The sequence below is a fragment of the Hyperolius riggenbachi genome, chromosome 4, assembly GCF_040937935.1.
Source record: "Hyperolius riggenbachi isolate aHypRig1 chromosome 4, aHypRig1.pri, whole genome shotgun sequence".
In the NCBI taxonomy this organism is placed as follows: domain Eukaryota; kingdom Metazoa; phylum Chordata; class Amphibia; order Anura; family Hyperoliidae; genus Hyperolius; species Hyperolius riggenbachi.
Window position 1 is genome coordinate 288,575,715 of NC_090649.1, and position 17,113 is coordinate 288,592,827.

The 17,113-nt window shown below is 40.7% G+C and overlaps 1 protein-coding gene across 8 annotated transcripts in view; it reads right to left on the reverse strand.

Moving 5' to 3' along the window:
• The window catches only part of TBC1D32 (TBC1 domain family member 32), a 478,427-nt gene that overhangs the window by 305,600 nt on the left and 155,714 nt on the right, over positions 1-17,113 (reverse strand). For all 8 annotated transcript variants that reach the window (XM_068231378.1, XM_068231377.1, XM_068231379.1 and 5 more), the window contains 2 exons: positions 10,429-10,550; positions 9,477-9,678 (listed from right to left, as the gene is read on the reverse strand). In XM_068231378.1, the coding sequence (XP_068087479.1) occupies positions 9,477-9,678; positions 10,429-10,550 (324 nt within the window). The remainder of the gene's footprint in view (positions 1-9,476; positions 9,679-10,428; positions 10,551-17,113) is intronic.

Genomic DNA, 17,113 nt, shown 5'->3' on the forward strand with positions numbered 1-17,113 from the left:
AAGATTAGTCAAAAATACAGAGCACGTCAAACCAGAATGTCAACAGAGCAGGCGGGTAAAGGAACAAGGAACAGGAAAAGGGAAAGACCAGGAGTTCAGCAACACCAGTTAGTTAGTGTGACATTCTGGCATCTGGAAAGAGCAGTCCTTAAATAGGCAATGCTTTAGCATAAACAGGATGCAGGGGTGGTGAGCAATCCTGTGGAACTTGCTCATCGTAACACCGGCAGGTCTGCCAGAGAACTACAAGTCTTTAACACAGTTAGTGAAAGGCCACCTACTGGGGAACCACAGAAGGTTTTATAGTCCCAGAACACACTGTACCCTGCATGCAGAATTGGGAGATGCAGGATTCGTAACAATCAACAAAAATTAGCCACTAAGTAGTGCTATAGCCATAATTCTCATTACGGCCTTTGACGATGCCCAAATGAACAGCACAGCGCTGCGCCAAAATTAGCTGACTTGTCAACAGAAGCTGCTGGTTAATTTCTATGGACGCACTATAGAAATGATCATGAAGAACTGCATGAAGGCCTGGTACAACAGCTGCACCAAGGCTGGTAGAGAATCCCTGCAGCGAGTTGGAAGAACAGCAGAGGTCATTATCGGCACTAAACTACCATCACTTGAATTCTTGTATAAGACCCACTGTATGAGAGGGGCCAATAACATTATCAAGAACACACACCCTGTAAACACCTTGTTTGAGCTCCTTACATCAGATAGATGTTTTAGATCATTCTGCATACAGATATTGAAAAACAGCTTCTTACCATCTGCCATAAACTTGTTAAACTCTGAATCTTCTCTGAAATAGTTAACACTGTGAATAAGTTGTTTAAATATTTTAAACATCTTGCATACTGGAATAATTCCCCTATTTCTACCTTTGTTACTATCACTATGTTCCTTATATGCACCACTGGGCTGTCATGAATAATAATATAATTGTGTTACATAATGAAAATAAAGTGTTTGATTCTTAAAGTCTGTTACGTGTACCAGCCAAGGCTGTTGGATGCCTGCCTTGACCTCTGATATGAATAACTAAGTAGCCTATCTGGTGCCTACCAACTAATCCAACAGCTGGTACTCTCACCTCCATTGAAAACCTGTGTACTTGTTGGCTTTGACAGAGTGAACCCAAGGACAATTCCTCATGACATGAGAATAATCGACAACAAAGAATGGAGGGGAAGAACATGTCACCTGTTGGTACTGGTCATATCAGCAAATCTCAGCCAAGAAAGTTAGGCTTCCAGAGGTTCAAGCACATTGAAGAATCTCTGTAGCAAATTGCGAAATTCTGTATTTCTGTTCAGGAAGTCAATTAAGGTTACTACCACCAGTAGAATTAACTTACCGCTGCTCCTACTGTACTCTTAATATCAACACCAATCTGGATTCCTTTTTTTGGCGACTGCAGCACGTTTCAGGTTTTCCCAATTCCTGACAACTATTCCTCACACTACATCCCTGAACTTATTCCAATTGGTAAATCAAAGTTGGAATTGTCATCTCTCTTCTTCCCCAGAAGGAACGTCAAGGATTTTACACAAAACCTGAAAAATGTAATCTTGAAAAGACCAAAATCTCATTTTTAGGTCTTATCTCTACTTAATAGAGCTATGGATCTATAAAATCCCGGCTCTTTCTGGTCAGTAAACCAGCACCTATTCAGTAGGAGACCTTGGGCAAGACTACCTAACACTGCTACTGACTATAGAGCGTGTCCTATTGGCTGCAGCTCTGGCGCTTTGAGTCCGCCAGAGCTGCAGCCAGTAGAATAAATGTCTTGACCTGTGTCAGAATGCAGGAGCGTAAATGGCAGTTTGGGTGAATGGCAGAGCCCAGTCTACAGTTAGGCTATGTATACACACTAGATTGATGTCAGTAGAAACAATTGATGAAGGACAGGTAGTTTGTCACAAATTAATGCAAACAACAGAAAAATGTAACTGTTACCAATGATTCCTGGGCAGTTTGATCTCCCTTTTTGGATCACTTTGGATGATAATTGTCAGTGATCAACAGTGTGTATAGAAATAGATTTAAAAAAAAAAAAAAAAAGATTATGATGTGTCCATGAAGCGTGGCTGCATGAAAAGAAGAGCACAAAGTGTTGCTGTACTAGAATGCCTCGCTTACATTTGCTTTTTGTACATCCATCGCTTAAATTACTACAGTGGGTATTTCCCTGAGGTGCTCAATGGGTAGGGAGAACAGTGTTGTATAAAACAAACATGGAAATGGACTTTAACCACTTGACGTCGGAGGGTTTTTTCCCCTTTAGGACCAGAGCAATTTTCACCTTTCAGTGCTCCTTCCTTTTATTCACCAATAACTTATTTATTACAAATCACAAATTAAAAAAAAAAAAAAAATATATATATATATATATATATATATATATAGATAGATATATATAGATATATATATATATATATCTTGTTTTTTGCCACCAATTAGGCTTTCTTTGGGTGGTACATTATGCTAAGAATTATTTTATTCTAAATGCATTTTAATGGAAATAGTAATAAAATGGGGGAAAAAAAAACATTATTTCTCAGTTTTCTGCCATTATAGTTTTAAAATAAAACATTCTACTGTGAATAAAAGCCACACATTTTATTTGCCCATTTGTCCTAGTTATTGCAAACTTTAAAATATTTCCCTAGTACAATGTATGGCGCCAAAATTTTATTTGCAAATAAAGGTGCATTTTTTCAGTTTTGAGTCCATCACTAATTACAAGCACATAGAACAACAGTAATATACCCTCTTGACATACATATTAAAAAAAAGTTCAGTCCCTAAGGTAACTATTTATGTTTTTTTTTCAATTGCCTTTTTTTATGCAAAAAAAATTGTTGGGGTTACTATGGGAGAGTGTGGGAGGGAAGGAGTACATTTTAAATGTAAGTGTGGGTATTTTTTATTAAAATAGATGTATTTAGGTGTAATTTTACTATTTGGCCGCAAGATGTCCTTGTGCATTATTTTCTATCCACGTACTATATGTACGCTAAACAGGAAGTAATACGTGGACGTGTTACTCTGGAGAATACAATGACGCAAGCATCTCATTGATGTCTGTGATCCTTGACACAGGGGCTTAGATTAATGAATGGGAACTGCGATGAGTAAATTTGAAATAAGACAAGACAAGACAAATAACATTTATATCGCGCTTTTCTCCTTGTGGACTCAAAGCGCCAGAGCTGCAGCCACTAGGACGCGCTCTATAGGCAGTAGCAGTGTTAGGGAGACTTGCCTAAGGTCTCCTACTGAATAGGTGCTGACTTACAGAACAGGCAGAGCCGAGATTCGAACCCTGGTCTCCGGCGTCAGAGGCAGAGCCTTTAACCATTACACCATCCAGCCACCATAATACTATGATCAACAATACTTGGGGCTTCACTGGGTAAAGCATAAAGAAGCTATTAGAGCAGTAGGGAACAGAAACAGCCAAACTGTTGTTAACTATGCAGAGATTGTGAACAATTAGTGGAAAATGACATCTCAGATTATTTCAGTGTTTATTTAGTTCATCTTTCAGTGTGTCAATAAGCCACTGCACTATACTTAACCGACCTGACAAAATATGAAAAGAGTTATGCACAATACAGCAAACCCACAATGTTCATTGTTAGTAGGTGTATACTCTAAATGTACTTAGACAGCAACACATTGTAGAACATCATCAAAAGCTGGAGCAGCCAAGATGTTGATTGACTAAACTTTATTACAGTAGCTTAACTTTGCAAGTGCTTTCCCCAATCAAGGTCCCTCCAGCACTCTTCAGTGGCTCCACTCTCATCATATATGATTTGGATGATGTGTTTATGTCAACTTAACAGCAAGAGCAGCTGTGTGTCCATTTCTACATAGGACAATTTACTATAGTGAATGGGTTGTGAAACTCCATAAAAAGATGCATACAAAAATGCAGTTTGTGAGTCTGCATGCAATTTTTGCATGTGTTTTCGAATATAGAAGTATTCTATAGTATAGTATTCTATAGTATTGTAAGCATGAAAACCAGGATCTCTAACCATACAAAAAAGGCTTTACCGAAGTTATATATAAAGGCCTTCTCTCTGATAAATTAGCTGATTCACTCTATTTAGACCAAGTACATGGGTCACTGAGTAACCAAACAAACAAAAAAGTTGACAAAAATATGTCAACATTAAACATCACTGCTCAGAAGTCTTTGTAAAAAATATAATATGAAGTGGGAGATATTGATCCCAACAGAAATGTTGAATACAAGGTGCAGATTTCTTCATATATCTCTATAATGACAACTGCTAAGCACAGCTAGCACGTCCTCTCTTCAGAACATGAATATTTTATTCAAATAGAGCTCTCCTTTTGATTTAATTTTGCACACTGCACATCGGAAATACCATGTCCAATCCCTCCAAAAAAGAATTAAAAATGTAGTTGAATATAACCTTGTCAAAAAACAAGCACCCAAAGATACAGACAACAGTTCAATCAAGCATCCAAACAGAGATTGGCACGATGTACCTTCATCTAAGAAGTGGAAAGATGAATCAACTTCGTCCTCCAAGATTCCTCTGGCATGAAGGCAAAGAGATACGCTCTCTTGGGTAGATGTTGATTTAGCTGCATAATTTCATACACAATTTATGTGGTGCTGTATGATTTTTTTCTGCTTGTTGTTAGTAGCCACTACATGTACTCAACTGAGCTCTAATGTTATTTCTGGAAGACCGATATTTATGTGGACAACATTATATGCCGTTTTTAAGCTCCTAATAATAAATGAGCATGTTGGTAGATCATATATATAGTACCATCAACTTTACTTATATGACAATACTGTCTCAAAATGTTAAGAGGTTTTGTATCCCATAGAAAAGGTCAAAATCAACTGTAACCTATAAAAATAAAAGGCATGATATAACCCATAAAAATGAAAAGGCCTGATATAATTCTCATCCAAGAGACAAAGTTCATGGCCACCTTATATGCCATTTCTTTCATTGCATTACCCTCTATATCACACCAATATTACTTAAAATCCAAAAGGTTAATCCACTTTATTAAAAAATGCTAATAGCAAATAGAACCACTATAAAAGCACTTACGCAACTCCATCTACTATAACTTATTTTTAGGGAAATTTGCTGGAAACTATGGCAACAGTACATTTTTCTTATCGCCTCATTAAACTGTAAAAGGAAGGAACAGCTTATTGCAATGATCCATTCCTTGCACAGAGAGAAATGATCTTATACATCAGTACACATTTTTAAGGATGCTGCATCAGCTGGGAGTTGTCACTCCAATCTCAGTAGCAGAAGAGAACCAAACAAGGCAGCTTTCACAATGAAACATGCAGAGCAGTGAGCTGGGTAAACACTAGAGATGGCCCGAACCGGTCGCATCCCTATGTGCCCTGTACTACTTCCGGGTCGCTATGACCCGGAGTAGTACGCCTGCACTGGCCCGGTGGTGCGCGTCCTAGATCACGCTCCTGTTGCCGGGCACTCTCTGCGCATGAGCGTGACGTCAAGGTCATAGCGACCCGGAAGTAGTACAGGGCACATAGAGACAGAGATGTTCGCCGGCGAACGGTTCGGGAACCGTTCGTGACATCTCTAGTAAACACTAGTATGTCTGAGTCTTACAAATATATTACGTATAAAAAGTGCCACAATGTTCCTAAGTAAACAAGCATTACTGTTTACAATAATTCACTCCAATAATTAAAAAATACACATGTAGCACTCCATTAATAGTCTATTCATAATTCATAGGGATGGGTGATCACAGTTGTGGAAAAAGCAGAACTGCATCCACATGTGTGCGAGGAGGGGACAGCTGCAGCAGAAAGGGTTAAAGGAATACTATTGATTAAAACAACTTTTTTTTAATACTCTATATTAGGGTACACATTACCACTAGTGCTGGGGGCACTTTATTTGTTCACCCAGTTCTCTCAAGCTCTCTCCCTGCTTAAAAAGCATCCTTCATTCCTCACACAGCTCACAAATACACTTCACTGTGTCACAGCATGCAGGAGAGTCTGAGGGGGGGCTGATCTGAGGAGGTAACAGGTAACTAGATGTGCTGTAATATTGCTGAAAGAGGGAGATGTGTATTATGTATACTGTACACTATTCCTGACTTACTGACTGGCTTGTGATGATGATACACTCCAGAGTGCATCTACTTCCTAGGCTGCTGAGAGGGAGAGAAGCTGATTACAAAGGCATTATCAGGATCTTTATCAGTCAGAGAGAACAGCAAACAAGGAACACACATTGCTGGAATCTTTAACCCCTTACCACCATCTGAATAAGATTGTTTCAGCAAAGGGATAATTAAACTATACACTGAGGAGTTGATAGCAACCCCCCTGTGCTGGGACATGGTCTAGCCCAGGGGTCGGCAACCCGCGGCTCCGGAGCCGCATGCGGCTCTTTTTCACCTTCGCCGCGGCTCCTAGGCGGCTCCGGCGGCTGCGGCGCGCGTGTGACGTGTGGTGTCGCTGGCCGGCAGCCTATCAGAGAGGCCGCCGGACCAGTGCAGGGCTTCGGGCGGCCATTTTCCCGTAGCCCTGCAGTGTTAATCAGGCAGGACGTGACACAGGACATGACGGAGGAAGAGGATCGTGGGAGCTGTGCACCAGGTCGGGACCGGAGGTCGGAACAGGAGGAGAATGTGTCTTCTGACGAGGTGAGTAAATGGGTTTTTCTTTTCAGATCTTCTGAAGGATTGTGCATATGGGGGTCATATCTTCTGAAGGATTGTGCAAATGGGGGTCATATCTGCGAAGGACTGTGCATATGGGGGTCATATCTGCTTAGGATTTGTGCATATGGGGGTCATATCTGCGAAGGATTGTGCATATGGGGGTCATTCCTGCTAACGATTTGTGCATATGGGGGTCATATCTGCTAACGATTTGTGCATATGGGGGTCATATCTGCTGAAGGATTTATGCATATGGGGGTCATATCTGCTAACGATTTGTGCATATGGGGGTCATATCTGCTAACGATTTGTGCATATGGGGGTCATATCTGATCCTGTATATAGCATTAAGGTGAGAAACAATATATGCAGTGTTAGATTTGTTTTATAATGGTTTTGCGGCTCCCAGTTTTTTTCTCTTTTCGGAAACGGGTCCAAGTGGCTCTTTATGTCTTAAAGGTTGCAGACCCCTGGTCTAGCCCTTTAAGAGCTGTCACTTTTGTATCTAAAAACTGGTGGATGATTTTACAGCAGAGAGGCAGAGCTGTGTGAGAAAGGAAACTGCTCCTAGTACTTGTGGTAATGTGTGCCCTAACATACAGCTTTTAAAAAAATTGCTTCAATCGATAGTATTCCTTTAAGTACCTGTATCACTGCTTCTTGCCACGGCACTGAACTCCATCCTTCAGTCACTTCCTCCTTCAAAGCCAGAACTTCCTCTGTGAAGGGGAAAGTGTCAGGGGATAGAGCACCACATGCAGTGCAGCAGAAAGAGGTGGTCATGTAGGTAATTTAACCCTCTGATACAGGTAGCTTAACTCTCTCTGCCGAAGACCCCTACAATCAACACACATAGACAAATAGTTTTGCTTCCTGCAAAACTGGCCTAGTTCATCACATTGCTAAATTATTTGATATATAAAGAGATAACTTGATAAGGATTTCGTCTTAAAGAGTAAGAATACACTTCAATGTACATTTCATGCAGTCCCAGAAAGTTCTGGATACGGAAGGTATTTTTCTGGCATAGGCAGTTGAAATAGTTGGAAACACAGTGAATATTTTACATATTACAGGGTCCTATAGAAGGTAAGATCCTGCCCCAGCTTCACAAGGGAAACAAGGTCAGATTGAGGTCAACTTTATCTAAAGTTGACCTGCATTCAAGCTGGCCACTAACGGTCCAATTTCTAAAAAATCTTTCTAGCGATCAGAAACTCTGATCGGACGAAAAATCGTTCACTACACCATCAACTAACCAATCATTGCTTCCTATCTATCACGACCACCAAGAAAATCCAAATTTTCGTTCGACGAAAATTCATTCGGGCGACATTTTTTTCACTCGTTCATAATCGATTGTGTCCACCAATGGAGATAATTTACAACCAATTCGATCAGAATTTCTGATCGCTCAAACGATTTTTCGCTAGAAATTGGACCGTTAGTGGCCAGCTTAAGACTAATGTTACAATGATCTTTGAGCTGAAGGCAAATGTCTTTGTAACTATCCCTTAAAGAGACACTGAAGCGAGAATAAATCTCGCTTCAGAGCTTATATTCAGCAGGGGCATGTGTGCCCCTGCTAAAACGCCGCTATCCCGCGGCTAAACGGGGGTCCCTTACCCCCCCAAATCCCCCCCTGCAAAATCAATGACCAACTTGGCCGTAGATTTTGCTGCTGTTGAGGCAGGGCTAACGGCTGCAGCCCTGCCTCTCAGCGCCGTCTATCAGCGGCGCATCGCCGCCTCTCCCCCGCCCCTCTCAGCGAAGGAAGACTGAGAGGGGCGGGGTAGAGGCGGAGATACGCGCTGATAGACGCGCATGGAGGCAGGGCTGCGGCCATTAGCCCTGCCTCACCAGGAAGAGATCCCCGGGACTCCACGAGGGGATTTGGGAGGTAAGGGACCCCTGTTTAGCCGCGTGATAGCGGTGTTTTAGCAGGGGCACACATGCCCCTACTGAATATAAGTCTCTTTAAAGTAGTTATACAAAAGCAACTGCTACAATTGCTCAAAAAGCAGTTTGAATGGTTGATATCAAATTACACAAAGAGACCGACTTGAATTACTGTACAGGTGAAACAAGTTATGTCTATTAAGGCATTTTTACATTGGTGACTTTTAATGTTAATTTGAATCTTAATGGTTTTAATGGTAATGTTGATTAACTTTGATTCTTAAATAAAGTAATAAAAATTACTTGTTTAAAATTAGAACCCATTTATTGTAAGAAAAATACAATATCAGAGAATCAGAATGGAGCAAATGCATTTTTACTCCCCTGTATATACAGTTTTAAATGGGATAGAGCCTCTGCTATTGTGCAGCCATGCAAAAAACAAAAAAGAAAAATGTCGATAAAAATACATCTCAAGGTTGAGATATGTACAGCAACACAACAACAACAAAAAGGGCTTTTTCATGTTGAAATAAACAATCTGGCTATATAAAAATACGCACAACTATTGAAGGACAACAATTTTCTGTTGAGTGTAATGAAGGGACTTTGCTTTTATCCTGGCTATGATGTAGTCTGAAAAGAAATGGGATTGCGTCCAAGTAAAACGCAGCTCAGCTATGCCTTTCTCTTATTTTTCTAAAGCAGCAAACAAATAAGCAAGCATAAGCAATCATGAGTACAACTTCTATAAAGAAAATGAGTACCGCCTTCCAGTGCTAAAAATGGAAATCTAGTCCTGCACACTTGCACAGCATTTTATTTTCAAAAGTAAGTCGTACCTTCTTCCAAGCCGCAGCAATGCATTCATGCAGCTGATAAGGTGCTAACACTTGGAGCCCTTCACACGTACGGTACATCTGGCGGCATACAAATATGAAAGATCCTTTCAGCACCGGCAGCAACTCCGACTCAGATAATGCAGGCATCTCCTCACTGAGAAGCTTCTTAGAAAACTGGGCAATCACATGTGCACCCACTGTACTAAAAGGAGAAATAACATGAAAATAAGCATTTATTGATACAAATATCTGAACAGACTACAAAAAAATATATTGTAAGGCAGAAATAGCTGCCCTTGACGATTAAACTTTTCAACTCTTACTATATGCGTAGTTTATCATAGTATAGTATTCTTATATTATAAGTATTATAATTATTCTTATACGTATTGTTATAGCTTTCCCATTAAGTAAAAGCTAGATAAGAACCCTACCTATCTCCTTCTGTTGTAGAACAGTTTTAGCATGAAACTGCACCCTCTTTAGAAGTCTGAAACAGTTCTGCACTGACGTCTAAAAATCTTCTTAGATTTTCTCAGACACGCCATTGATACATTTGCCCCCATGGACTATTTGCCAAGGTCAAAAGGAAGCATAATTATGCAATCATAGAAAAATCAAAGAAGGCAGCTGGATGAGCTGAGAAATCAATTTTACATTACATTATGCCTGGTGCACACCATTCACTTTTTCCCTTAGATCGCCAGGAAAGTCAGAACTTGGAAACTCTGTGGGTGACCTGTGAGGAGGTACAATGAAAAATGAAGCAAGTGGAATAGACCAGTGCTTGGTTTACTTAACAGCTCAAACTTAATTGGCCTCCCAGGGCAAATTGCTTCACTCTTGCTCAAGTTTTCATTGCATCTTTTCTGAAAAATTTGAATCAGGATGATAGGCTAACTTCTTTCTATCAAAACAGTGTCATTCCTAAATTTCAGTAAAAATAGCATACCTGTTTTTTGTGTATTCTTTTTCACCATAGAGGAGAAGAGAAAGGCCTGCTTCAGTAGATGCAATTCTTGCAAAAATATCAGCAATATATGTAAGAGTGGTTTCATCACAATTTGCATGAACCTGGAAAACAAGGTTTTAAAATGTGTCAAATTTCCAATGAGTGAGTACTGAAATTGCACAAAACCTGGTCTGAGAGGGGGATACTGGGCACTAGTAATCCCTCCTTACACTTGCCTATATATAGGGATGGGGTAAGTGGTGGTGGTGTGTATGAGTTTTGGGGGTGGGGAGGTGAAGAGATTGAAGGTGGTGTTGGTGGGGGTGGGAGGGGCTGAAGTGGTGAGGGAGGATTAGTGTGTGTGGAGGCAGTGGGGTTAGGTGGGGAGGCAGACATGTGTACATATGCCCCATTTAACATGCTAATGCCATTGTATAAACATCATATTACATAAATAAATAAATAAATAATAAACAAATAACATGGCCTTTTGAGAAGCTTGATTGTGGTATTCTTGACTACACAGGGGAAACAATTAGAGAGATACCAAAGAGTATCAGTACTTTAAAGCCCATACTAACTTGGGCTTATTTTAACTAGTTCAACTTGATGAGATTGAGGCAGAAATATTCTTTGGTACCTCTAATGCCTGCTGTAGCTTTCGATTTGTAGGATTTGTTTGGCATTGGCATTGTTTAAAAGTAAATAAATATGTCAGCCTCCATATCCTTTTCCCTTCAGGTGTGCTTTAAAGTGAACCTGAGGTGAAAATAAACTGACTGACCGACAGACCGCCCACAAGACACTCTCCAAGTAAAGGCTCGTACACACATGCGACTATAGTCGTTTGAAACGATCGTTCCCCGACCGTTCCAAACGACGATCGTTACAAAAAAAGAGCAAACGACTATTAAATAGAGCGACGAACGACGGTAGTCGTCAGAAACGAAAATACCAACCGGACGGATTTTGATCTGCCGACGATCGTTCACAAAACGTATGTGTGTATGCATATCGTTCTAAAACGATCGTTCCCAAACTGCAGCGCATGCTCACAAGCCTTTTGGACTATTTTCCTTAATTAAAAATGATTGTGTGTGTGTGTGTGTGTGTGTGTGTGTTTATGTTGGTATGTTTATTTGTAGTGTATGCTTATGTGTGTAGATGTGAGTCTGCGATGTTTACGTACATACATGTGTATATATATCTTTATGTATATGTATATGTATATATATACATATATAGATAGATACATAGATATATATATATATATATATATGTATATATATATATATATATATATATATATATATATATATTATTATAATTTATTTTTATATGTGTGTGTGTGTATATATATATCTAGACAGAGAGATAGAGGGAGAGAGAGAATAATGTATATATATAATATAGCTATGACATCACTTCCTCTAATCTACTGAACGAACGTGCGTTTGGCGAACGAACAATACGCAACTTCCTATAATCTACGGGCCATTTGCAGTGATGTTCGTTCCGGGTTACTAAACGATCGTATACATTTGCATACATACAGCCCCTTACCTTTACGTAACATCCGTGATCATTTGTAAACGAACGATCTTATCGTTTACACCTTTTCCTTGCCATATCTAACGACCATTTCTCCAACCATATGCAAGTGATCGTTCGTCGTTTGTTACGAACGATCGTTATCGTATGTGTACACGTGGCTTAAGACAGAAGGCTGCAGTCCACATGGAGAAGGGTTAGCTTTAGAGATGATCGATAAAGTGCAAATCATTCCAAGATGATGCAGGATTATGCAGATCTTGCATGCAAATTTATGTGGCTTTAAAAAGCACTAATCCAATTTCACCAAGGTGGAATTTGATTGTTCTATATTCAAGTTGCATAAAATTTGCATAATCCTGCATCAACTCAGAAGCATTTGCATCTTATTTACTAGCCATACTAGGTTGCAATAAACAGGACAGAAGCCAGACTGCAATCAACATGAAAGGTACCAGAGTCACATTGCAATCAATATGAAAGCCACCAGACTGCAATTGTGATGAAGACAGGAGACTCTCAAAACAAACCCTGAAGACTTCTAGCATGTTATATACTGTAGATATGGCTATATTATGAGCAATGTGTCTTTCAAGTACACCTGAACTGAAAGGGATCCATAGGCTGCATTATTTATTTCCTTTTAAACAATAGAATGTGGCAAAGCCATTAGATTGAGAACATGTTTTTGCAATTGTTTGCAATACGACTTGTTTAAAGTATTCTCTTAGAAGTGATGCAAAATATGTTAGCACTATAAAAATGCACAGAATACGTATGCACAAAAATGTGGGTAAAGAAATCATGCATTCTCTTAGTATAACTCTACTTAACCTTTTTGAAGCTCTGGAAAGAGTAAAGAGAGTTAACAACCTTTGCCGTATACATGTAAATAAGGAGCTGGGAAATTTGGTCGCGGGGTGAAGCCGTAAAAAAAGGGCTCACCCTGCTCCTGCAAAAGTCTCAGCAGCGTTAATTACTATTCCCCCACTAGGCCACCATGGACTCGGAATAAGACGTAATTCAGCTGCCAGCCATTGCTGGTGGCTGAATTACGCAGTTTTTATCCTAATTTGGGGACCTTCTCTTGACGGTGCCCAAATTGCTGACTAAGCACCAATATAGCTGTAATTCCTATTATGGTCTAGTGCTCTGGCTAATATATATATTGCGTAGGGTTGGGCTATAAATCATCAATTACATTGTTATCCTTATGGTCCCAACTAGAAAAGAAAAAGAAATAGATAAAATTACTAAAACTGAAAACTGGACATAGCAAGAAATAAAAAAACAAGAATTGAACAATAAAAACGATAGAAAAGAGAAAACACTAAAAACAGTAGTGCTTAAAAGCCTTTAATGGGCATGTGTTGCAGGAAAAAAATGCTATAAAGCTCACACAATAATGAAGAAAGTATCGCTAAGAAAAGTGATAGATACAGAGGAAGTTTCACATCCTCTATTAGCTCATTTCAACCTGATTTTGAAGTGTCAAGTGATGTGTTGCAGAGCCATGAAAATTGCCTACTAGATGCATCAAACCTATTACTACTAAAAAAATAAGAGTAAGTATAGGAGTGAAAAGGTCACAAACAGACATTGGAGCCCACTTTATTTTTCTCTCTCTCTCTGTTCTTCCCTGGTTATTCATCATAGATTTAACAAACTCATGCCATCAAAGTCAGCATGCTGCTGTGCTCTCTCCAAGCACAAAGGTTGCTGTCAGCGGTAAAGCAGAGGACAAGTACATAAACCCCTTCACAGTAGGGACCAGCATTGCGTGTTAGACTTTCTATCATATTGTCACAGGAAAACAAATTTCTGTTCAACAAGTCTTTGTCACGGCAATGCCTTGTAACAAAAGAGAAGTACAAGAGCTATAGCCCTGCAATGTTACAGGCAACACTTGCAATACATAGCTCTTCTACAAAATGGGAACCAGGTGCCCAAGAAAATTAGCATAAATACCACATTATAGATGCTATCAATGGTTATGTGTTACCGGAGTTAATTTTTGAAGTCATGCAGTAACCAGAAATCAGCTTATAAAAGATAAGTGCTCTTATCTGATTCTGTTAGGCTAGTACCTGAGAGAATTAACTCTATAATACCACTCATGCCTTATTATTCATCATTATGGCTTCCCAATTAAACTATCCCCATAGCTTACTGGCAGTGGCAGCCTTGGAAGTGAAAACAATATATGTCTGTCATCAGCTGTAATATTGCTGTACTGGGCATGATACCTTGATCTTTAATATATATATGGGGGTTGGGGGCTACTGGGGCAGGAGAAAAAATGGAATGTATGGAGGCCCCCCTGCAAAAAGATAGCATGGGCTCCCCTGGGTTCATAGGCCCCTAAACCCACTTCCCTCTGCAAGTACAGATAGCTAATAAAGGGAAAAATATAAAAATGCACACACCATCTCCCACCACCTCTTCCCGCCATGCAGAGTAGTGCAGAGAGAGACAATATTTACTTGCTCCAGCACTTAGGATTTCCTCCATACATCACAACGGCACTCTCTCCGCTGCCATCCTCTGGCTCTGATCACATGACTCACATTGGTCAAGTGAGTTGGCAAATGGCAGCAAAAAGGATGTGTGACTGTGAAGAATGGAGGTGACCCACAATGCTGGAGCAGGTAATAATGACTCTTCTCCCTGTGCTACTCTGCATGTGGATGGGGAGAGGGCGGAGGCCCCTTACAGCCTCTTTTTTCCCTGCAATTGTGGTGGCTATTGTTACACCGCTGTACTGGGGGATTTAGAGTTCATAGTTTCAGTGGCCCACAAAATCTTTATGGATTCCCTGTCTCATTCATGGATATAGGGATTGCCAATCAACGTAAAACTGTGCTCTCTAGTAGAGATGAGCTGAAATTTTCGAAATTTCGAACTGCTTTTATTACGAATGCGAAATTTAACATTACGACCCAAATTCGTAATTTCGTAATTAATTTTCAAATCGTAATTTACAATTTCGTAATCGAAATTTCACTCCCATAATTACGAATTTCGTGTGTCCAACCGAAATTTTACTTTTTCACGTTTGTAAGGGTTTGTATCCCTCTAGATGCCTAAAATGAATAGCACAGCCAGCCAGCCAGCCAGCCAGCCAGCCAGCCTCCTCCCCTCCTCCTCCTCCTCCTCCTCCTCCTCCTCCTCCTCCTCCTCCTCCTCCTCCTCCTCCTCCTCCTCCTCCTTCTCCTCCTCTCTCTCTCTCTCTCTCTCTCTCTCTCTCTCTCTCTCTCTCTCTCTCTCTCTCTCTCTCTCTCTCTCTCTCTCTCTCTCTCTCTCTCTCTCTCTCTCTCTCTCTCTCTCTCTCTCTCTCTCTCTCTCTCCAGAGATCTGTAGTATTTCAAAACCATACTCACATTCATGACATGTCCAGGGATCAAACCCAGGCCAACCACATGGAAGACAGCTATGCTCACCACCATACCACCAAACACACACTAAATAGACTGCTAACCTAAATCTTACTTGTAGACAGTCATATGAGACACATGCTGGGTGCAGGGCTTTGTGATTGGACCATGGACCATGCGATAGAGTGAGGTGCAAAAATGAAATCATGCCTAGCAGAGGATGGTTTCACAATGCTAAATGCTAGGCTGGCTGTGGTGCAATTGGTTAGTGCATCTGGCTGGTAACAGCAAGGTTACAGGTTCAATTCCATCCAGGCATGTCTTTTCCTTTTGCGTTCAACAGTTGTCCAAACAGAGCCAACAGAGCCCCAGATAGCCATGTAGAGTTAGGTCACAGCTAGCCTGGCTGTGGTGCAATTGGTTAGTGTGTCTGGCTGGTAACAGCAAGGTTACAGGTTCGATTCCATCCAGGCATGTCTTTTCCTTTTGCGTTCAACAGTTGTCCAAACAGAGCCAACAGAGCCCCAGATAGCCATGTAGAGTTAGGTCACAGCTAGCCTGGCTGTGGTGCAATTGGTTAGTGTGTCTGGCTGGTAACAGCAAGGTTACAGGTTCGATTCCATCCAGGCATGTCTTTTCCTTTTGAGTTCAACAGTTGTCCAAACACCGAGCACAAAGTTTTGCATGCGTAAAGTTTTACGCACGCAAAATACCCCATGGGGTTCAATGGCGCAGCGCGCGCACGCAAAAGGAAAAGACATGCCTGGATGGAATCGAACCTGTAACCTTGCTGTTACCAGCCAGACACACTAACCAATTGCACCACAGCCAGGCTAGCTGTGACCTAACTCTACATGGCTATCTGGGGCTCTGTTGGCTCTGTTTGGACAACTGTTGAACGCAAAAGGAAAAGACATGCCTGGATGGAATTGAACCTGTAACCTTGCTGTTACCAGCCAGATGCACTAACCAATTGCACCACAGCCAGCCTAGCATTTAGCATTGTGAAACCATCCTCTGCTAGGCATGATTTCATTTTTGCACCTCACTCTATCGCATGGTCCATGGTCCAATCACAAAGCCCTGCACCCAGCATGTGTCTCATATGACTGTCTACAAGTAAGATTTAGGTTAGCAGTCTATTTAGTGTGTGTTTGGTGGTATGGTGGTGAGCATAGCTGTCTTCCATGTGGTTGGCCTGGGTTTGATCCCTGGACATGTCATAAATGTGAGTATGGTTTTGAAATACTACAGATCTCGAGAGAGAGAGAGAGAGAGAGAGAGAGAGAGGGAGGAGGAGGAGGAGGAGGAGGAGGAGGAGGAGGAGGAGGAGGAGGAGGAGGAGGAGGAGGAGGAGGAGGAGGAGGAGGAGGAGGAGGAGGAGGAGGAGGAGGAGGAGGAGGAGGGCTGGCTGTGCTATTCATTTTAGGCATCTAGAGGGATACAAACTTTAAAATACTAAATTTCGTAATCGTAATTACGAAAATTTGTGTAATTTGCGAAAATTACGAAATTCCGATTACTGTTAAAATCGTAATTGTAGTAATTTCGCGAAATTTCGGAAATTCGTAATTAGGTCATTACGCTCATCCCTACTCTCTAGTGATTGAACAGATAGGAATCAGCTATACCATTATCTTAACTGCAAAGGTTGCCACCTAACATAATCTCTGTGGATCAGATCCACAACCTCTTTCTGAAAAGCTGAGACTTGTTATAGTTGTTTTTTTTTTCATGCACTCACTACTATTTGAATCAAG